The sequence below is a fragment of the Agelaius tricolor genome, unplaced genomic scaffold (genome assembly GCF_023055355.1).
Source record: "Agelaius tricolor isolate 1412-34295 unplaced genomic scaffold, bAgeTri1.0.p SCAF_8, whole genome shotgun sequence".
NCBI lineage: Eukaryota > Metazoa > Chordata > Aves > Passeriformes > Icteridae > Agelaius > Agelaius tricolor.
This window is the reverse complement of record NW_027269268.1, coordinates 10480830-10501693: the sequence shown is the minus strand read 5'-3', so window position 1 is coordinate 10501693 and position 20864 is coordinate 10480830. Positions and strand designations below refer to the sequence as shown.

Genomic DNA, 20864 nt, shown 5'->3' with positions numbered 1-20864 from the left:
CTCCCTGATCCTTCACTTCCGCAGCTGCTGAGGAGTCTGTTCCAGGCAGGGTGATGTCCTCACACAGCACTGGGCTGGACAGACACCTGCAGGACAGAACCTACAGGCTGAGTGGTCATTATTTTGGGATTGTGCTCATCAGGTTCCACAGACATCCAGTTTGAGGCCCAGTGGACAGTCTGCATGAGAATATTTGTGTGTGGTCCCCCCCATCCAGCCAGGAAGTTTGCAGTTTTCTGATATCAATGGTATAAGGCCAACTTATTTGTCAATACAGAGAATTAAGTTTTGTCTCCTGTTGATCCTTGCTGTGGCAGAAACACAGTGGCTTCCAGGCCATGAAGCTGGCTTTTTATGAGTCCCTCCTCCTCTTTCACTGCTGTCATTATAATCTTTGTGACCAGCTATATAGGTAAAGTAACTTAATTTCAGAGTGCTGCCAATCCCCTGAGCAGTGGCTTGGGAGCAGCAAATTACTGCTTATAAGGAGTACTTGATTGGTGCAGTTCACAAATCTATCATTCTGCTGCTACACGAGATTCCTGATATTTTCCTTCTGAATGTTATCTTCCTTTATCCACTGTTTTTAAAACTCTCCTTAATTTATTTAAATGCCTTCTTGGAGTGCTGATATTGTACGGTCACAACTGTATTAGCAACTGAAAATGGCATAGTTACATGAGAGGACAGGTAGATTTATTCTTGTGTAGAAAAAGGGCAGCACAAGGGAATCCACTTAACCTTCTCTGTGTTCTCTGTGAGACCAAGTCTTTTTTTGCTGCTTTTATAATTATATAAATCAACAGTTGGCATCTTACTGAAGCGAACTCACTTCAGTCTGTCCAAAAAGATAACAAGCCCAGAGCCCATCTTGTCAGCATACTTATATTTCCACCTACCTTTTTCAATGCTTCATTTATACAACTGCTTTTTAATTTGTTTTCTTTTAAATAAGCTGTCTATACCTAGTAACACTGAACTGCATGGCAAGGAAGACTGATCAGCTTTTGCTGTTCCCAGCTCCTGGCAGAGCAGCAGTGGAAAAGTACTGAGAGCTTGAGGAGAATGCGGATAGTTCAGCCAAGGGTTTTTTTTTCCTTAAAGATATTTAACTAAACAAGAAAAACAATGGAGCTCAGATTCATTGTGCAGCTGGGTCTTTCTGCACCAGTGATAGATGAACCTGCAAAGGTGGAACTGAACTGTTTTAGTTAAGCCAAAAGCCTGTCTGCAGAAATTCTTGAGCTGCTCTAACAATGCAAGCAATGGTCTGTTCTCAGCTGCTGCTCTTTTGCCACGTGGAGTGTGCCCCAGAGTTGTGTCAAAGGCTCCATTATTCTGACAGTCTCTTTGCATTTTGATGTTCTCCCAAAATATACTCAGGTTTTACTGGTCTTACTTATGTTTACCTAATAAGAGAGTGTGCCCATGTACTAAACATTTACTTTCAGAATATGCTTTCTGTAAAGTTTGCTGGTGTAAATGAGCTGCAGGACAGGCTCAGACTCCATACACTTAACTTGCAATTCCTGTATTCATTATCTGTGTTGCTCCTCCACACTGACACTCAGACACTGAAGGATGTTGTTGAACTTTTCCATTCTTCAACATACCTAAGGACTTTGTACCCATTCCAAGGCTTGTGTTTATTTTTCTGTACAGAACAGTGCTGTTAATCAGCTTTGAAATGTTGTTAATTGAAGGTTTGATTCTCAGCCTCAACATAAGCCTCATCATAGTCTTGGGGTTTTTTTAAGTAACAGACTGAGCCAACAGTAGTGCTGTACCTCCTGTTCCACAAACTGCTAATCTTGTAAAGCTAGGAATAATATTATATATATATATTTAGGTTACTCAGTTTCTCTAGTTGTATTCTGGATGGGTTACAGAGAAATGTCCAAAGTTGGAGGCAACTTGCTAGCCAGTGCAATTGAGTGCAGGCACATCAGCACAAAACAAAGAGGACTGAGTGAATTGTTTCATGCTGCTCACATCCCTCTAATCCATGTGAGCTGCTTACTCAATGAACAGGCAGCTTGAGGCTGTCAGGAATTGGAGCCCTGCTGTGCCTTGGGGCTGTGGGACATTCAGCCCCCAGAGCTCAGGACTGCCCATCTGTATCCCCCTTATCAGACCTGGGGATATTTGCATTGAACCAGGAAAGGAATAAAGATCTTCCTCCTTTCCCTCCCTGTTCCTTTGCCCCCAACAGAGGGAACATAGGCTTGGTTATCAGGAGGAAGATGGATGTTACCTCCAGATTCTAAGAGTTCATCCCTGCCATCCCACTCCTGGCAATACTTACAGCCTTTCTGCCCCTCCCAAGCCAAAACCGTCTCTTTCTCTGGAGGGAGGATGTAAAAGCTTTAGAAAGATCATGCCAGTGAAAGTTAACTGCAGACAAAATAAAGGCAGTTTAAAATTGCCTCACTGTCTGAAGCTGTGTTCCCTTTTCTCCTGTTTCTCTCGTGGAAAGAGAGACTGCACAAAGCTCCCTAGGGGTTACTCTGTTGATGCTGATTTTTATATTGCAGTTGTTCAGGTGCTCTGGTGATTAGCAGCAAGTAGAAAGGCATGACATCAGTTAAAGCTTCCTCATAAGAGCTTTATAATCTAAAGTTAGACAAAAGATCTGATGGAAGGACACTTATAGGATGTGGGTCAGACGGTGCTGAATGATGATCAGGTATGGCTGAGGATTTTGTTTGTTTTCTAATGTGCTGTAAGAAAACACTGAAAAAATAAAACCCACCTTGAATCTGAAAAAAACCCCAGAAATAACACCCTCAGTTTGTAATGCTCTCAAAACTGGGGAGGGAGCACAACAAGGAATAAGGAGGAGTGGAATTAAGGACAGAGCAATATAAGGAACACCTGAGGTGGACATCACAGCACTATTCTCTCTTCTTTATGCCACACAGCCATGGCACCTTCATCCCTTCCAAGCATTGCAGAGAATCCTTCCCAGCAAAACGGCTGTGAGGAGGGGTGGAGGGCAAGGTTAGGGGGCTAAAAAGAGGAGAAACTGCTGGCTTGTACAGGAAATTAGGAATAGCAAAGCCAGAAAGTCAGCTGTTGTGAAATCTGTAGTTTACCATACTCGAGGGAGGTCTCCTCACATTGCAACATGCAGTCAGTGCAGCTGCTTTCTCTTTTCATGGGTCACACACACAGCTATTGAGGGCCGGCCACAGGAACAAGGATGGGAAAGCTCAGAGCTCATCTGGTGCTTAGGGTGGCAGACGTGACTGCAAGCACAGAGTGCTGCCTCCTCAGGTCATTTTGTGCTGGGGACATCTGATCCCTAACTGGTCATTTAAAGCACCTGTCTCTTACAGCCCCTTTACCACACAGCTTCAGGTGGCACCAGGCACAGGTGATGCCGTGATGGACAGCAGTTTCAGGGCTAATGCTGCTCTCCTGTCTTCCCCATACAAGACTCTTTGAGCCACTCAGATTGAGGGTGATCACAGCACATGAATTCTAGAGTGGAGTATTTGTTGCAGGCTTCATGGGTGTCCCCTCTTTTTCCTTTTCAGGTAACCAAAAATGAGCGGCAGGTGATGAAGCCGTTGTATGACAGGTATCGCTTGGTCAAACAGATCCTCTCCAGAGCCAACACCATCCCTATTATTGTGAGTAGAACACTCTTTTGTGGGGTATTTCTTTGGTTTCAAGCTGAGGAAGCAGGAATCACCACACTTTTGCTTACAACACACTCACTGAGGCTAAGTCCCAACCTCCCTTATGACTCAAAGATCAAGCAAATGAGTGATCAATGACACACTTCACATTGAAGTTGGGCAAAGCTGGTCAAGGAACTTTAGTGCCCACCTGTGAGCCACAGGGCACATCTCACCTTGTATTGTTTCTTCTCTTTCCATTGGGCTGCTGCTGTTATTTCATCCATCCTCTGTTTGGTACAGCCTCACTTCTTTTTCCATACCAACCCATGCTGAGCTGTAGGTCTTCCATGCTGCTTAGTTCCACAGGGTTGTATGTACAGGGTTCCTGTACACAGAACACAGACTTGAGTAGATCCCACAGGAGATGCCAGGCATGTCCTTGGATGAAAGAAAGGGCCCTCAGTCTTCTAACACTTAATTTGTATTAAAGAGATCCTCTAAGTGGTGGATATTCCCTCTTTCAGGGTGGTGCTTTGCCACCAGCAAGGAACTCAATACACCCCTCTAGGGAGAAGATTCACTGGTTTTAATTTTAGACAATTTGTGTCCAGTCTTTAAAAATTAAGTACTCTAAAAAACCCACACAGAATACTTCAAGCCTAACTATGGAAAAGAGTACTTTTATCAAAGTTCCTGTTTACTCTGTCTGTCATGTATGAACCTTTTTTTGCTTTTCCTGAGCAGTGCTCATGTCCTGCCCACTTTCTGTAGACAGCCAGTGAAGTGAATGAGCTGGCACAGCATTACCCACTGCAGTGTCACTGAAGAGTGGGGCTTTTTTCTGCAAATGCTGGGAGGTGTTCCTGGTCCTGCATTTAAAACAAAATAAAAAGCTGTTCCTCCTGGAATATGCAAAATAGTCCCCAGAATGTGTGCTGTGAAGACAGTGCTGGCAGTCGAGGAGGAAGCTGTGTAGGTGTGCATGGGCAGTTTAATGCAAAGCTGTCAAAGAGAGCCCAGGTCCTGTTAAGACACAAAACTGAAAATCCACAGAGGCTAGCAGAGGAGAGATGAGGCTGTTTTTTTCCCCAGTCTTCTGAGTGAGAACAGTGAGAGGTTCATAGAGAGAACAGAATGCATTTGAAAATCCATCTCTACATCAGTAGTTAGTTCAGTGGGGAATCAGGCTCCTGAAAGCAAATCTGGAGAGCCTGTCTGAGCTTACCCTGTAGCTCTGGAGAGCCAGCTATTGGACTGGGGATTATTTTCTTGCAGCCTTTGCATCATAGTCACTACCCAGCTAATAATCATCCAAGTTTCTTTTTAAAAACAGATTGGCAGTGGTGTCCTTTGCTAAGCAACATCCTATGAGAAAACAGCCCAAGGTTCAGGGGTTTGCCAGGCCTGTTTTTCTTCCTCGAGAAAGCTATTTCTCCTGGTGGTCCAGCAATGAGCTGGGAGTGTGTGGGTGAGAATGAGCTGAGAGCAGGTGGTGGAGGAGAAAGGGGTTCACAATGTAACATACTTGTTAACACCTGTCACAGGGTTCCCCCTCCAGCAAGCGGAGAAGCCCTTTGCTGCAGCCAATTATCGAGGGCGAAACAGCTTCCTTCTTCAAGGAGATAAAGGTGAAGACCTCCAGCTGCTAACTAATTGCTCAGTTTGCATCAACTTTCCCCTTATACCAATGAAACAGAATGGTTGATTGATTTTTTTTTCATCAGTGTTGATTTTTTTGCAGTGTCCTCCTGAAAAATCAGTAGCTGCTTTAAGCCTCGCCAATTCTGATCAAATTCTTCCCTTGTTGTAGATAAGACTACAGTGTTTCCTTGGCTTTGCATTCTTTCCTATCCTTATCCTTTCCCCTCCATCTGCACATAATATATTTTATTTTGCTTAAAAAAAATTTAAGAATCACAGTTACCCGTGTACCTTGCCTTTTTTCTTGTTTTCCTCCTTTCTTTTAAAAGACACTAACTTTTGCAGTAGTTTCTCTCACTCCCAGGCTCTGTGGCTTGCTCACAGCACTGTGGCAGGAATGAGCTCTCACAAAACTAACCCTCGCACGTGGAGCCAACCAGGGCACTCATGGGATCCTTACCTGCTCCCCTCCACTTGTTTTATCCAGGCTCTTTTTCACCACCTTGTGCAGGGCCTTTTTAACTTAATGAGGATGCAAGTAAGAACAGCTTGGTTCTGCTAGTTGATGCTTGGTCAGATTTGGATGGCAGGATTGTTGTGTTTCTTCTTGTGCTGCTGTGGAGTAATAATTCGGGGTGGGGAGAATTGCTGTGATACTGGGCCTTCCCCTGAGGAATAAAGTCCAGCAGCAGCTACCAGGACACACAGCATGGAGCTGGGCCCTGGCTTGCTTTCTGTGCCCTTGCAGTGTAACAAGGGAGAGAAGTGCTTCAGCACATTTGGGTCATATTTCTGTTATCTGGCCAGAGCTTGGTTAAGTGTAAGTACTGCAGACTTAGAGATCCGAGGTGATTGAGTGCAGAGGATTGTATATTAATGGACTATGTGAGGCAGGCACATATTCTTTAATACCAGATTGCAGATGGAAGATGTTAAGCTGCTGTTTGGAAGCTGGTTAATGATCACTGAGCTTCTTAGTATTTTCTAGATAACTGCTGGATCAAACCTGCAGTACTGGTCTGGTGGGCAGTGTTTTTGTTTGCTTCTGTTTTTTGTTTTAGTGTGTCATTTTACCCCACCACTGCTTGCATCCAGTGTGAGAACTTAGAGCTGTCAGTTATGGTGATCTCTGATGGCCAGCACGGGCTGGTGCTGTGCCAGGGCAGCACCAAACCAGATCAGCAGTGTCCTGCAGGGAATACAAACCTCGAGGGGTTTCTGGAGAAGATTTAGATGACAGCCTTAAGCCTGCTAATATGATGTGCCTATTAATACTTAAATGGGGCTTTGTGAAGCTGCACCTGGCAGAATTATACTGAACTACACTCAGAAGTAAAGAGAGGAAATTAGCAGAAGGCCCTAAAACTTAGCTCCTGCATAGGTCCACTGTGGGCAGGGAAGTATTTGACAGGCTGCTGACAATGTCAGTATTTGTGTGTTTCTGGGTGAGTTTTTCTTGAAGCATTTGGGAGAGTTGACTAAAAACTCGAAAGGTGTTTTGAGGTGACCTTACCAAACATTTTGGTACAGTATCTTGGATGTTGTGTTGGACAAATCATTAGGATTCTTGCTTTGTGGGAGTGCTGATGATAGGATACTCTGGGGATTTGACATTTGTAACTTGGGAATGCCTCCTGATTACCTGACAATCAATGCTACATGAACCTCGTGTATGAAGATCATTCTGGTTCAAGGTGTACATGTTGCTGCAGGTTTAGAGTGAGGCTCCTATGTGAGACTTTAGAGGGAAGGCCCTAGAGGGCCTTTTCTGTTGGAGTTCTGGGTAAGAATCCTTTGAATTCACTCCTTTCTATTTAAGAGCAAAATTATTTCAGAGTTCTTGTGAGAACCGGATGGAGTGTGCTGGCTCTGAGGTCTAAATGAGATTCCTACACTTTTTTTTCCTCCTGTGGCCTCCCATGGCAGGAGGCTGGCTCCTGAGCTGCTTGCTGGCTCAGGCAGTGTGCTGTGTCTGCAGAGAGGCAAGAGACAGGCTCATGGGTATCTGTGAGGAAAACACCTTGGATCAGTCCTCAGGAGCAGCTTGCTCACACTGCTTATGGAAATTGTCCCTTTGCTTTCCTTCCAGGAGCTCTCCCAGAAAAGGGCATGGGAGCTCCTCCTTTGTTCCAGAGAGATCCCTCTAAAGCAAAGTGTGCTGCTTTCACTGCTTAGACTGACTTAGCAAATCCTCCTCCATGGCACAGCAGCACCTGTGCTCTCCTGCTGCAGCCCTTCCCAGCCTGGGCAGGGTGGAATTCCTGGGGACAGGGAAAATGCAGTGAAAGGTGGTCTCCCCTCCCCAGTTCAGCCTGGAGTTGTTGGTGGGGCTTAAGAGTACATGGCTGCTGGTTTGTGCTTTCTGTTTAAACTGTACAGCTGATGTCTGGAGAAATGGGTCTTGTCTAATCATGTGCTAAATATTGCTTCAATTTCCACACATTCCCTGCAGATTTTCCTAAGATGCATTCAGACTTCTCTATGTCTTTTGTTATTATTGCTACTCAGAACTTCTTCCCAGATAATGTTTTTTTCACCCTGCAGCCTCAATCTTGGTTGTAATTTTCAGCCTGTGGCTTTGCAATGTATCATCATGGCCTAAAGCTTTAAATTAAAAAGAAAACTCTGGGCAAACCATAATTTAATTTAAATGTATGCATTTATAAATCACTGAGGGTTTAATGGGACTAAAGTCTTGCTGTTGCCTTCTCCCTTTTTGCTTGAAATATGGGACCAGTCTCTTAGGAATAGTTGAACTATTCACAAGGAATTACATGAAAAAACAAATCAAGAAAATGTCTGCTTTTGATCCCGGTGCTACAATATATTTTTGTCTAGAAGACTTAAGTGATAGTAGCCCCCAAAAGCTTTTAAAGATATTCATGTGCTTAGATCCTTCCTGGCTAGTGTTACATGGCTGTAAAATAAATACATTTACAGACACATATATACATATTTGAGAGATTTACTGTCCATGCTGGCATTTGCTGCTTTCTCTAAGTAGCCTCATTCCTTACATTAAGGTTGAAAACTGCCTTCTAGAAATGTCTCTGTACATAAGAGACTGGGCCTCATTCCCTGATAATTAAAATTATTTCTGGACAGTGTCTCAGGATAAGCCCTACTTTTGAGAACACAGTGAACTGGTGAATACCAAGTGCAGCAGGGACTTTCAAATCTCATGCCTGTAATTTTTTTTTTAAAAATTGGAACACAACAAATTAATCAGTGTGCATTGAGGAAATGGGAAATTGCACTGTGCAGTTTCCAGTCCAGTTTTTAGTGTGTTCCAGCAGAATGGTCAGAGCTAATGTTTGAACATGTTAGCAGCAGCAGTCCTTTTACAGTCAATAATTTCCCACATTTGGGTAATTTTAAGACTCATCTGAGCTCACTGGTATCACTGAATGAGCATTTGAGGTCTTGAATTCAGCCATTAGAGAGAGCTGTTGAGCTGCATCTTTTGAGAGAAAATTCCACATTTTAACCTAGCAATCTCTATGCTGGGAAATGCTTGCAGGGAAATGCAGAGGATGGCTGGTGTGCTTTGGACAATGTGTGTAACATCTGTAAATGGGTTCATTTTTGTCAGAATACACAAGCTGAACAAAGCAACAGGTTGCTCTGAACCCCAAGTATATTTTTCTCTCAGTTGTGTCGTTCTGGGTTTCCTTAACCAGTTTGAGTTTGTGGTGGCAATTTCTCTGTCATGCTTTGGTTCTAGGGTGTCTTACTGATGGTCTTCTGGTGTCCTGTGTATTGCTTGGCAATTGAAGTGTTTGCTCTGCCTTTCCACTTCTTGTTCCCGAGTGCATGTGCTGAGAGGAGGAGCCTGTTCCTGAGAAGGGAAGCAATAACCTGTCTTGTTGTGGGGGTGCTCTGTCCCTGTGTGTAGGAGGAAGAGGAGGGCTCTGAGGAGGACAGCAATGTGAAGCCGGATCTCACAATCACCATAAAAACAGATTTCAGTGTGCGCAGCTTCTTGGATCAACTAGAAGATGATGCTGACGGCTTTGTTTCCCCAGTGGATGATAAGATGCCATCTAGGAGCAGTCAGGATATGGGGCTTTCAAATCTCCATGAAGCATCCATGTATGTTGAATTTACAGGCAACCACAAAAAAGTTATTTCTTGCTAAGATAATATTTGTCAGAAAAGTGTCTGGGTTTTTTCCTATTTATGATCTGAGCCAGAAGTTTTTGTGTTTCATTTTTAAATGCAATAGACCCTCATAGAAAGGGTTTGGAAAGAAACTACTGATACTTAGCTTATGCACCTTTGGATTCCATCTCTAAATAGTAACTCCACCAGTGGCAAGCCTTTATCACGAAAACCCTGCACTCCAGAAGGTTTTTCATGTTTTGGAGAGGTCAGGTGGAACTAGCTTTGCTAGTTTCAAGTTGGGTGCAAACACGTGAAGGTGACAGCCCTAAGTTGTGACCATTGAATTTGATCCTATAAAAAGTCACCAAACCCAGACCCATCTGCAGGAGATAAGTTTCATAGAAGTTAGTGGTAAATTGTGAAGTGCACACTTGACCTCTTTAGAAGCTGCGGCTTAAGACTATGATCATTTTGCTGAATTAAATTCAGAGAGCTTTTTGTTTTAAGTTATGTGAGGCTGCCAAAGCTGCTTCCAGGAGCAGCTCCGTTGCTTGGCATATGTACAACTAAACATCTGTAGGTTTACTGCATGTTTCCTGTTTTTATTATGTACGTATGGATAATCTCATTTATCTTTAAACCCAACAGCCCTGAACTGTTAGAGCAGCTCCAGGAAGTCAGGGAAGAGAAAAAGCGAATCAGAAAAAAATTGAGAGACTTTGAAGATAACTTTTTCCGACAAAATGGAAGGTAACAATTTCTCAGCTGCCTCTCTGTTCTTCAGCTACTTGTAATCTGTTTTGCATCTGTTTTCCAATCTCCAAATACGGAAAGTTACCTGAGTTTAGTATTACATATTTCTTCTTCAAAATCATTATCATTGCTTTACCCACATTTAGAATGGTGGAAGAGTTATTCAATGTTAAAATAACTAGTTTTTCCCCTAGTGATTTCTGTCCTATTCTTGCTTATCTGTGAGCTATTCAGACATTAGTTTTATCAAGTATTTCTTAGTGTAACTGTTTTTTTTTTTTTAAAGAAAATGTCCCTCATTAACAAGCTGATAGAATGTTTCATATATTTATACTCTTAAGTTTTCTTGTCTGTTTCTTTCTACCAGCCATCATCCTTAGGGGCTTTTGTAAAGTCACTGAAAATTTAAAATTTTCCTGTAAACCAAGAGCAATCTGATCAAATACCATCTTTCTTTTGCATGAGCGTGCTTGTTCGTGTAAGTGCTGTGGTGCCAAGACAGGGGAGGCTGTATTTTATTTTGCCAGGCTCACAGGCTGACACTCAGATAGCTCCTGAAGTGTTTTCCAGCTGTTTTGCAGAGCTGGTGATTTTAGGGAAGCAGGGCATGTTTCAAGTAGGATTTTGCATTTGGAACTGTAGGGTTGTGCTCAGCCTCAGCACATAAGCATCCCACACTTTGTTGGAGCAGCTTGTTTGCCCCTTTTTTGTTTGTTTATTTTTTCTCTCAAAGGATAAATGTTTTGGTCTTGTTGCCTGATCAGGAGCGGGGGAGAGGAGCTGCTTTGTAGGGCTTGTTGGTGGACAGAGGGAGGGAGGCTTCCTGTTACAGAAATCCTCATGGTTTGCTTTCACTCCCACCAGGAATGTGCAGAAAGAGGACCGCACTCCCATGGCTGAAGAGTACAATGAATACAAGCAGGTTAAGGCCAAGCTGAGGCTGCTGGAAGTCCTGATCAGTAAGAGAGATATTAGCTCCAAGATCATGTAAAGGAGGAGATTGTTTTTGCCAATAAACAAAGAGGAGAGAACACCAAACGGACAAATGCATGAAGTGGATGCAGCAGGAGCCTGACTGGGAGAGCTGAGGAGCTCCCTGGGAACTGAAGGGTCATTCCCAGAGGTGGGAGAGGGAGGAAAGGTGGATTTCTGTAACTCTCTACATTTGCTGTTGCCCACTGTTTCTCCAGGCCTGATGCCCAGAATGGAGTTTGCCAGTGTAGGAGACACAACACTGCGCTCAGTGACTGCACTGAAGGGATCCTTCTGTATTGATTTGCTTACAGATCCTGTAATATTTAGAATATCAAATCCAGCCATGCTGTTCTTTTTTCCCAGGATATTATAGCAAGAGGCAAAATAGGATTAATAGTAATGAAATCATCAAATAGCTTCTACTTGAGTTGAACAGATGAGTGCCCTGACCAATCTTGTTAGGTGAGGCAGCACCAAGACTGTCCTCTTGTAGCTACAGTAAAGATTTGCTCAGACTTTTGACCTGTTTGGAGTCCAGCATCTTCTGTTGCTCTAGAGAAATGCTGTAATAATCTCCTGGTCATCAGCCAGAGCTGGTGTGAGTTGCAGTTTTGCCCAGGCTTGAGTTGGGTTTTCTTCCCATGTTTTTGATGGCAAATTCCAGCGGAGTAGAAGGAAGTACCTGCATGTTTGGCATGGTTAAGAAAATGAGCCATGGAACCAATGTTCTTACCAGCATGTTCTGCTTGGAGGGTGATACTGAGACCACATTTGGGCAAAAGGGAAGAGAAGAATCCCTTGGGATTTTGATGGTTGGTTAAATATCTGGTGTCAAATATGTGATAGATATCTGGAAGACCCACCCCATTAGTACGTGTGCTTCATCATGATACAGACACCTGAGCCCAAGCTGAAAAGTTCACACAGGTGTCCCACAAACTCACTCGCCTAAATTTTCTTCTTATGTGCACATCACTCCTGTGTGGGCTGCAGTAGCAACACTGATAGTGGCAGCAGAGGATGGGCTTTTCTTCCCAGAGGATACCACAGGAAATTGAGAGCATGGAGCTGTGCTCTGCCTGTGGAAAGGGCACCTGTCTCGAGTGCAAGCTTTGACAATTTACTGTTTCCAAATTTGTTTATGACTTTCGGAAAAGAAAGTCCTGGGACACCTGATTCAGGTGTGTCTTGGTTTGAAAGACAGGTTATCTGCCAAGAAAGGCAGGAGCCTCCCTTGGAATGTAAAATGTAAACCCCCTCCCTCTGAATTATTATAATTTTTGAAATTAAGGGGTTCTCAGGCAGGGATATGTGGATAAGAATAACAGTTCTTTACTAGTGTGTATAATAAAGCAAACAAACAAACAACAACACGGCACTAACACCAAACAGAACCCAGATCCCAGTCCCAGCCCCTCTCTTGGCTGCAGTGCTGTCCCCGCTGGGTGCAGTTCCGGGCACGGCCAGCAGGGGCGCTGCTGGCTCCCAGCGGGCAGGGCAGGTGCGGTGACTCCCCCGGGCCTGCAGGGGGCGCTGTGCTGTGAGCTCAGGGAGCGCGCAGTGATGGCGGCTGGGCCCACACGGGAATGGAGGGAAGGGAGGCTTTGCTCCACAAACCCTGAGGCAGCTGATCCCCAGCAGGACTCTGAGAAAACAATGAGTAAAACAGTCCCGGGGTGGTAGAGGAGATGTATCAGAAGATATTCTGGAGCTGTGGCTGGAACTATGGGCAGGCAGGCGTTGCGGGCTGCAGTGCAGTGAAAGCTTGGAGCATTGCCAAAGAGGCAGCGAGGGTAGGACAGAGGTGGCCCAGCTCCCAGCAGGGCAGAGATGGGCGAGCTCAGGATCCTGGGCACCTGAGCAGATGGGGATAGGTGCCTTTTTAGTGAGGTAAGAGTTAATAAGGTCTCAGTTCAGTAGCTGCCCTCACAAGCAGAGGCTCACCCCAGAAATGAAGCAGCAGCACAGGACTGGGCAATGGCGGTGACAGTGAATCCTCCCCGCAGTAAGCAACAGCTTGACCATCCTTCTCTGATGCTGAGAGGGAGAGAGCAAGACCAGCCACTGCCCCTACCTCTTTACTTGCCCAGTTCTCAGGGTGTCTCTGCCTCTTGGAGAGAAATCCACCCCAGATGAGAGAAGTGCTACCAGATGCCTGAGCTTGGCCACTTCTTTGTTTTTCTTAAGTACCCATAAGTACCCCGTAGTTAATGTTCCTTAGCAACTTATGGGAAAAATTCTGTAGGTAAGAAGGAACAAAAGAAAATGAACTTAACCCCCAGGAGCGTGCTCATGTCAAACAGGTGCTGCCTGCAGGAGAGAAAGGCCCCAAGTTCAGGGACACCAAGTCATGAGTGCTCACAGTTCCACCATCCTGGGACACCTGGGCTCACTCTCTCACTCCAGAGGCTTATGTGCACCTCTTGGTCTGCCCTGAGCCAGGCTCCAACCTGATACCCAAGGGAGGGCACTTCTGTAATGCTTTCTTCAGCTCCCCAGGGGATCATTGCCAATGTACAGAAGCCAAATAACCAAGATGAAATCCAGTGTTGGTTGTAGCCAGGCCTCATATATGTCACACAGAGGAGCCAAAAGGACTCCCAGAACAACTTCTCCCCCTTCCTTCTTTATCAAAGGGCAGGTGGGTTCACAAATAGTTGTATTTAGTTTGTGGTACTTACGTAAGGTACTTTATCCCCTTTCACTTGCTATGTGTGCTCTGTGTGTTCTTGCCAAAATTGCTTCTATTTTGGTCTCTTCAGGATCCCTTAAACTCTTCCAAAGGTGGTCATGGGCTGCACATGCCCTTTGCTGATCAGGGTGGGTGTCCTGGTTTAGGGCAAATTGCCCCAACTGGTTCGGGAAAATATTTCCTTGGAGAAAAGTGGAAAAAACCTGTTTATTTAACAAGCAAAGCACCAACAAACATAAAAAATGAACAATACCAAACAATAAAACCTCTTGTTGTTCTGAAGTGATGGCAAATTTGGAAAGTCATTTTTGTGGGGCGTAGCTCAGCTCGCTGTGTGTCTCTCAGTCCCTCTGGCGCTGGAGCGCAGCGTCCCAGTCCGGGTGGGCCACAGGCGTGAACTCCTGGTGTTCTTCTGAGATTTTGGTCGAAAGCAGTTTTGAACAATTCCAAGAAAACAAAAAGCCACAGTCCAGTCAACTTCTCTGCCTCAGCTAGCTAAAAACTAACTAAAAAGCAAGAGAGCTCTGTCCCCCATCCGTTCTGCAGACAGCACAGTCCAGGATCAGGATGTGGGGCAGCCAGTGCAGCTTCTGATAACAAACTCTGTGCGTCTTCTGCCACCCCCTTTGCTCTTGGAACCAGCCTTAAAGTTGCAAAACTTAATACCCAGCATAAACAGAACAGATGACTAGGGATACAAGCATCATAAAGTCACCCCAGGCTATGGGGTAAAGCAGAGATGTGTTAGTGAAAGCACTTGGGATGGGGACTCATGGCTTGGTTTGGCTTTATTAATTGCAGAATTGCTTGTTCCATATAAAACCAGCAAAGGCTGAATTTTGTATTTCCAAACAGTTCAGAGGACTTGTGTGGGGACCTAGGGCTTGGCTTTTCATAGGTGCTGAGTTTCCATCTCCTGAGCTGGGATCTCCTCTGATCCTTGGGGTGTCTTAACTGGGCTGACAGATTGGATCAAAAAGTGCTTTGAATGGAAGCCTTCAGAAACGCCCAGGGCAGCTGATCCCAGTGCCCCAGTAGGACTCTCAGAAGCAGCAGGCTGGGCCAGCAGGAATGAGCAAAAATCCCAGGGTGGTAGAGGAGATGTATTAGAAGCTCCAATGGCTGGAACTATGGGCAGGCAGGGGGTGTGGGGCTGCAGTGCAGTGAAAGCTCGGAGCAGTGCCAAAGAAGCAGCGAGGGTGGAACAGAGGTGGCCCAGCTCCCAGCAGGACAGAGAGGGATGAGCTCAGGATCCTGGGCACCTGAGCAGATGGGGATAGGTCCTTCTTTTAGTGAGGTAAGTGTTAATAAGGTCCCAGTTCAGTGGCTGCCCTCACAAGCAGGGGCTCACCCCAGAAATGAAGAAGCAGCTCTGGGCTGGACAATGGCGGCAGCAGTGAATTCCCTTTCCCAAGCAGCAGCTCCAACTGTTCTCCTCTGAAGCCAAAAGAGAGAGAGAGAGAGACAGCCCTGGCCCTGCCCTTTACCTGCCCAGTTCTCACAGTATCTCTCCCCTAGGAGAGAAACTCCCAGATTAGAGAAAGGCAACCAGATGCCCTCCTCCCCTGAGCTTGGCCACTTTGTTTTTCTTAAGTACGCAGTTGTTAATGTTTTCTAGCAACTTATGCGAAAAGATTCTGTAAATAAAAAGGAACAAAAGGAAAGAAACCTAACCTCCAACACTGTCCTTCAAAATCTGTGTCACTGAAAGGGCAGGTTAAGTCCTACAGAGACCTCTGAGGCAGCTGAGGCCGGCACACTCTAGAATGTATTTTCCAGCTTGGCTGCCACAAGCACAAGAATCTCTCCAATCTTTTTTTGCCAGTTCTCTATGACCTTGGAGACATCACACCAGAGCTCTCCATGGTGAGGTTCAGCATTCTCACAGCACTTCCTCAGCTCTTCTTGTTGTTCCTTTGTGCTGTGCTGGAGCTCAAATTTGTAAAAGAAGGCCCAGGCATCCCCCAGGTCAGAGTCTACCTTCGCTGCATGGTGGAACCGCTCCCTGGCCTTGGTTATTTTACGCTCACTCCAGAACAGCTTGGCCACAGCCAGCAGGACATATGGGTCATGTTCACACTTCCTGAGAGCATCCACACTCCTGGTCTTATGTTGCGGTCGTGCTTCAAGGACAATTGCTTCTGACCAAAGGATTCCTGAATTGGGGCACTCTTGCAGGGCCTTGGCCATCAGACTGTTAGCAATGTTCTTCAGCCCAGCTCGGTACTCCAAGCATACAGACTCCAACCAGAGGTCTGGATTCTTTGGATTCTTCAGGCGAGACTTTTCCAAGATGGCTCTTGCTCTAGTCAGCTGCCCAACTTTCTCCTCCAGCCTGGACAGCAAAAGCCACAGGGGTATGGAATGGGGGCAATTCTTCAACCCTTGATTATGAGCCTCCCGTGCTTTCTCTACCAGATCTTTTTGTTCTTCAATTTGTCCTTTCATCATCCACAGCTTGGGGAAGCCCTCATAGTGCTTCAGGGCTTCCTCACAGAGCTCCTGGGCTGCGGCAATATTCCCAAGGACCCATTCCAACTTCACAGACTTCATGAAGACCCTTGCTGTGGGGGCACTGCTGCGAGCCTTTGCCAGCAGCCTCCTCGCTCTTTCATACTCATAGTTCTCTGACTCAAGCTTCACAGCAGCCAGCCAGATCTCCTCGCTGCTGGGGTTGGCCTGGAAAGCCAGGGCCAAGATGCTTCTGGCTGCTGGCACATCTCCTGCCAGCCACTTGGATTTGGTCCCCATGAGCCACAGCACCTCTGCTTTGGGACAGTGAGCAACAGCTCTCTGCAAAATAGCCTCCAAGGATTCCCTGGTTCCATGGTTCTTTTCAAAGTAGGCTGCTCACAGCCACACACTCTTCTTGCTCGGGAAGACTTGCAAGGCACAGGCATAAACAGCTCGGGCACACTCCAGGACATTATGAGCAACACAACTCTCTGCATCTTCCATCCAGGTATGTTTCTGATCTTCTTCCTCAATCCCAATCCCAATCACAGCTCTCATGATTGCCTGGCATGTGGCCACACTTCCAGCTTTATCACATTCCTCGGCATCCTGTATCCACTGCTCCCTGTTGATTTCCACACCGTTAGCCCTAAGAGATGTGATGGCTCTGTCAATGATTTTCTCCACCATCTGGGTATTTCCATTGGCTTCCTCCAGTTTGGCAGCAGTAATCCAGATGTGACAATCCGTTGGGATATTCTCCCGGGCTTTGTTAAGGACTTTATGAGCATTCTCATACGTCTCCAGCCTTGCCAGTGCCAGCCACAGTTCAAAACTGGTTGGACAGCACTCCACAGCCCGGCTCAGCATGATCCTGGCATCCTCAGGTTCCTCCAGCTCCACAGCTGCTTTCCACAAATGCACTGAGTTTGGAACATGCCTGAGGGCTTTCCTAAGAACACGGTTTTTGGCACGGATGTCTATCTCAAGCTCTACTGCTCTGATACAGATCCGCGCAGACTGTGGCAGGTGCTGCGCAGCCCGGGCCACAACAGCCTTGGCTGTATCTCCTGGCTGAAGCCGAGCAGCTTCCAACCAAACATCTTCACTCTTAGGGCACATTTCTGCTCCTTTCATGATGAGGTTTCGAGCCACCTGGAGTTTGCCAGTGGCCTCCTCCAGTCAGGTGGATGCTATCCACACTGGTGGATGATGAGGATTGGTCTCTCAGACAGATTTCAGGAGCAAACGGGCCTTTTTGATATCATTGATATCTCTTCCGTGTGTGGGAATCATGGAATTCAAGTCTGTCAGATATCCTTTTGGGTCCACTACAGTCTAGCCACTCAGAGTCTGACACCTGGCTTAGCCTCATACCCATCAAGATGTTCCTGGCTTGGCCAATCTTCCTCATATCCAACTCACCTGTCCCAGGTGTCATCAAGCCTGGCGTCATTCCTCCTGGGTATGGAATATTCAAACCCCCTGGATATGGAGTATTCAGTCCACCAAATTGTGTCTGGCATAGGTCCACGGAAGTGTGACTCACCCCTGACTGCAAATGCTTTGCAAAGAAGCTGTTGGGGACAGGAGTCAGCTTCTCATAACGAGGATTCCTCTGCCGCCTGTTCCTGGCATCCCCAGCCTTGGGAATACTCAGCCATTCCTCCTCAGTAACTTCCGCTAATTTCCGTTTCAAGTCTGAGAACTGCTGTTGAATTTTGGGTCGTTCCATACGGTACTTTTCTATTTCCTCTTTTTCTCGTTGTTCCCTCCTTTCTTTCCTGCATTCATTCATCCTCTTATCCAAAGCTGCATAAACAGCATCTGCTTCTTCATCATCTTTTTCGTAGGGGCCACTTGAGAACAGGCTCCCAGCGTAGCCATTGAACTCATCGTAGTTGGTGTCATTCAAATCCCCATCATCACCATCTGCTGTCCTCTGGTTCTTCTTCATCCATTTGGTCTCCCAGAGTTCTCTTGCCCAGGGGGCATGCCAGTCGCCCACGGGGTCGTTGGCATCACGGGCAGGGCTGATATCAGAGCGGGTGGTGAAACCCGTGGCTCCACAGCCCAGACCTGGCAGGTAGCCCAGGGGCGCGGGCATGCCCAGGAACAGCTTCTTCTTCTTGTTCATGATGGTGGTGGTGAGGCAGGACCGAAGGCAGACCAGAGCAGAGCCAGGAGAGGCAGCCAGGAAAGTGGCAGCAGAAGCAGCAGCAGGAGCTAATTCCCTTCCCCAAACAGCAGCTCCAACAGCAGCCTCTGAAGCCCAGAGCCAGCAGCTGCCCCAGCCCCGTCTCTTACCTGCCCAATCTCTGCCCCTCAGAGGGAAACTCCCAGATAACAGATGTGCAACCAGATGCCCTCCTCCCCTAGAGCGTGGCAAGTCTTTTGTTTTCCTTAAGTACCCTGTTTATCTGAATAACCCAGTCATTGCCTAGGAACTTATGGGGAAAAAATTCTGTAAGTAAAAAGGAACAAAAGGAAAGAAACCAAACCCCTTGTGAACGTCTGAAAGCAAACCAGTGGGAGACTCCAAGTCAGAACTACAATTTACTAGGAGAATTAAAATAAAATGCAGTAGTGCAAAAACACTGACAGAGTCACAATACAACCTGACACCCTGTGGGTCACGGTGTTAGTAGCAGTCCAATTGGAATGGTGGCTGCAGTCCTCCTGGAGTAACAGATGTGGTTCTGTTGAAGCAGTGATCCTGGAGAAGGGTGTTTTCCTCTGAAGGTCCAGTGGTGGTGTAGATAGGCCTGGTCTTCCCCTGGGAATCCAGTGGAAAAAGGCTGCTGGTAGTGCTCCAAATATCAGATTATATCCAGGCAGGAATGCTTTGGCTCCTCCCCCTGGGTGGAGCATCTCACAATAGGAGAATGTGATTTTATTAGTCATGCTGTAAGACTCAATGGGCCATTAACAGAAGCTATCCCCCCGGAGGGAGGATGGGTCTTGGAAGAGATAAAGAACACTGCCCCACTTGGTTTTAACAGTTGGTCATAGCATAAATACTTTTGGTTACATCTACAATAATGCATTGCAGCCTGAGACACCCCCAACAGCTGGGTTTTTCCCCTGACAAATCTTGATAAATGATATGTAGGGAACAGTCCCTTTTACTTTTAAACTGATGAGATTGTAGCATTTTCTGATGCTTAGTTACTGCTGTTTACATGGTATATTGCTAGAATTTCAGATAGTTTCTATGAAATGTAAATACAGTTATGCACTTTAGAGAGTTTATATTTTTGAACTTTGAAAGCTAAAAATAACAAAACCTATTAGAAGAAATTGTACATTAAAAGAAAAAAAAAACACACCTAGCCATCTCTCTTTTTGAACTGTTCAAGTCCTTTCCTGTGGCAAAAACAAAGTAAAACTTCAGCTGCCTCCTTGTGAAGGAAACTGCTAGAAATAAGTGAATATCAGAAATAAGTGAATTTTGGAATTCCAATCCTGGAAATACACATGCCAATGCTGAACTGTGCCCTGGTTTTGCAGATGCTGTGACTCCCCTCCCACATCTGCACAGGAGGAGGACTCCTGAGCACTAAAACATTGTCTTTAACTCACACAGATGATTTAACTTCCCACTGACCACAAATAGCCAGAAATTATGTTTGCCCCACCACAGCAGGTCAATCTAAGCAAGAGCTGTGCATTTTGTTTGATGATTTGCCTGTGCCAACATCAGTGATTATTGACTGGAGAACATTAAACACAAGACTGTGCTTTTTAAACGGTGTGAAATACGGTACAAAATTGTACTTTATGAGATATAAATAAGCTGTTTAGTGTAAGACAACCTCTTTCCATGTCACTGGAACAAAGCTATCTGCTGGAGGATGGCAGTAGGGTCTGTTGGGCTTCCCATCCACGGGGCAGCCTTGGACACGTGTCTGTGTTACCACATTGTGGTATAATAAATCATTAAAATGCAAATGCTGGCCATGCATGGGTTGTGCACCAAATAAGATTGCAGGAGTGGAAGACAGAGGGAAAACTTGTCATTCTAACAAGCTGCATTTGATTTTGTTCTGTTTACTCCTGAGTAAACAGTTGAATAATGGATGTTTCTGTTACGGGCAGTGAAATTAAAGCATTTTTCTTTTAATCATTCTGCTGATACATTGGTTGTTATTTTTGGTGCATGGCAGTTTCAGAGGGTAAGTGCTGCCAGCCATCCTCCTGCCTGAGGAGCTGTCTTTGGAGCAATCACTGTCTTTTGCAAGTCAGTGATTGACTGCTGCTGCCCAGTTGAGAGCTGGGCAACCAGACCAAAACTGTTACAGGTTGGGTAAAAAAAAATGTCTGCAGGGAGAAGTACAAAATGAAATGTCAGGAGAAGCACAAAGTAACCCACAGGTGGTAGAAGGGGAGTAAATGGGACAGAGTGAGCCTGGTGTAGCACAATTAAGCAGGATTTGCTGGGCTCCTCCTGTTTCTCCCTCAGGTGTTCACCAGGCTTTGGGTGCCCAGGGTTTGGGTGCATACGGTGTCAGAGGCCCTTTGCTTGGGGTGGAAGACACAGGAATTGGCTCTGTGAGTCCAAATTGGACACCTCACCCCACACCCCCACTGCATGTCTTGGTACTCTACATTTAGAAGAT

At 45.8% G+C, this 20864-nt stretch overlaps 1 protein-coding gene and 1 pseudogene across 8 annotated transcripts in view; one reads left to right on the top strand and one right to left on the bottom strand.

Moving 5' to 3' along the window:
• Positions 1-20371, top strand: part of FAM13A (family with sequence similarity 13 member A) — a 125345-nt gene extending 104974 nt beyond the window's left edge. For 7 of the 8 annotated variants that reach the window (XM_071431617.1, XM_071431618.1, XM_071431621.1 and 4 more), the window contains 5 exons: positions 3540-3635; positions 5171-5254; positions 9163-9359; positions 10020-10121; positions 10989-20371. In XM_071431617.1, the coding sequence (XP_071287718.1) occupies positions 3540-3635; positions 5171-5254; positions 9163-9359; positions 10020-10121; positions 10989-11115 (606 nt within the window). In that variant the 3' untranslated portion in view covers positions 11116-20371. The remainder of the gene's footprint in view (positions 1-3539; positions 3636-5170; positions 5255-9162; positions 9360-10019; positions 10122-10988) is intronic. The other variant, XM_071431619.1, reaches the window with a different exon arrangement.
• LOC139592137 (pre-mRNA-processing factor 6 pseudogene) lies at positions 15553-18382 on the bottom strand (annotated as a pseudogene).
• Positions 20372-20864: the final 493 nt, after the last annotated feature.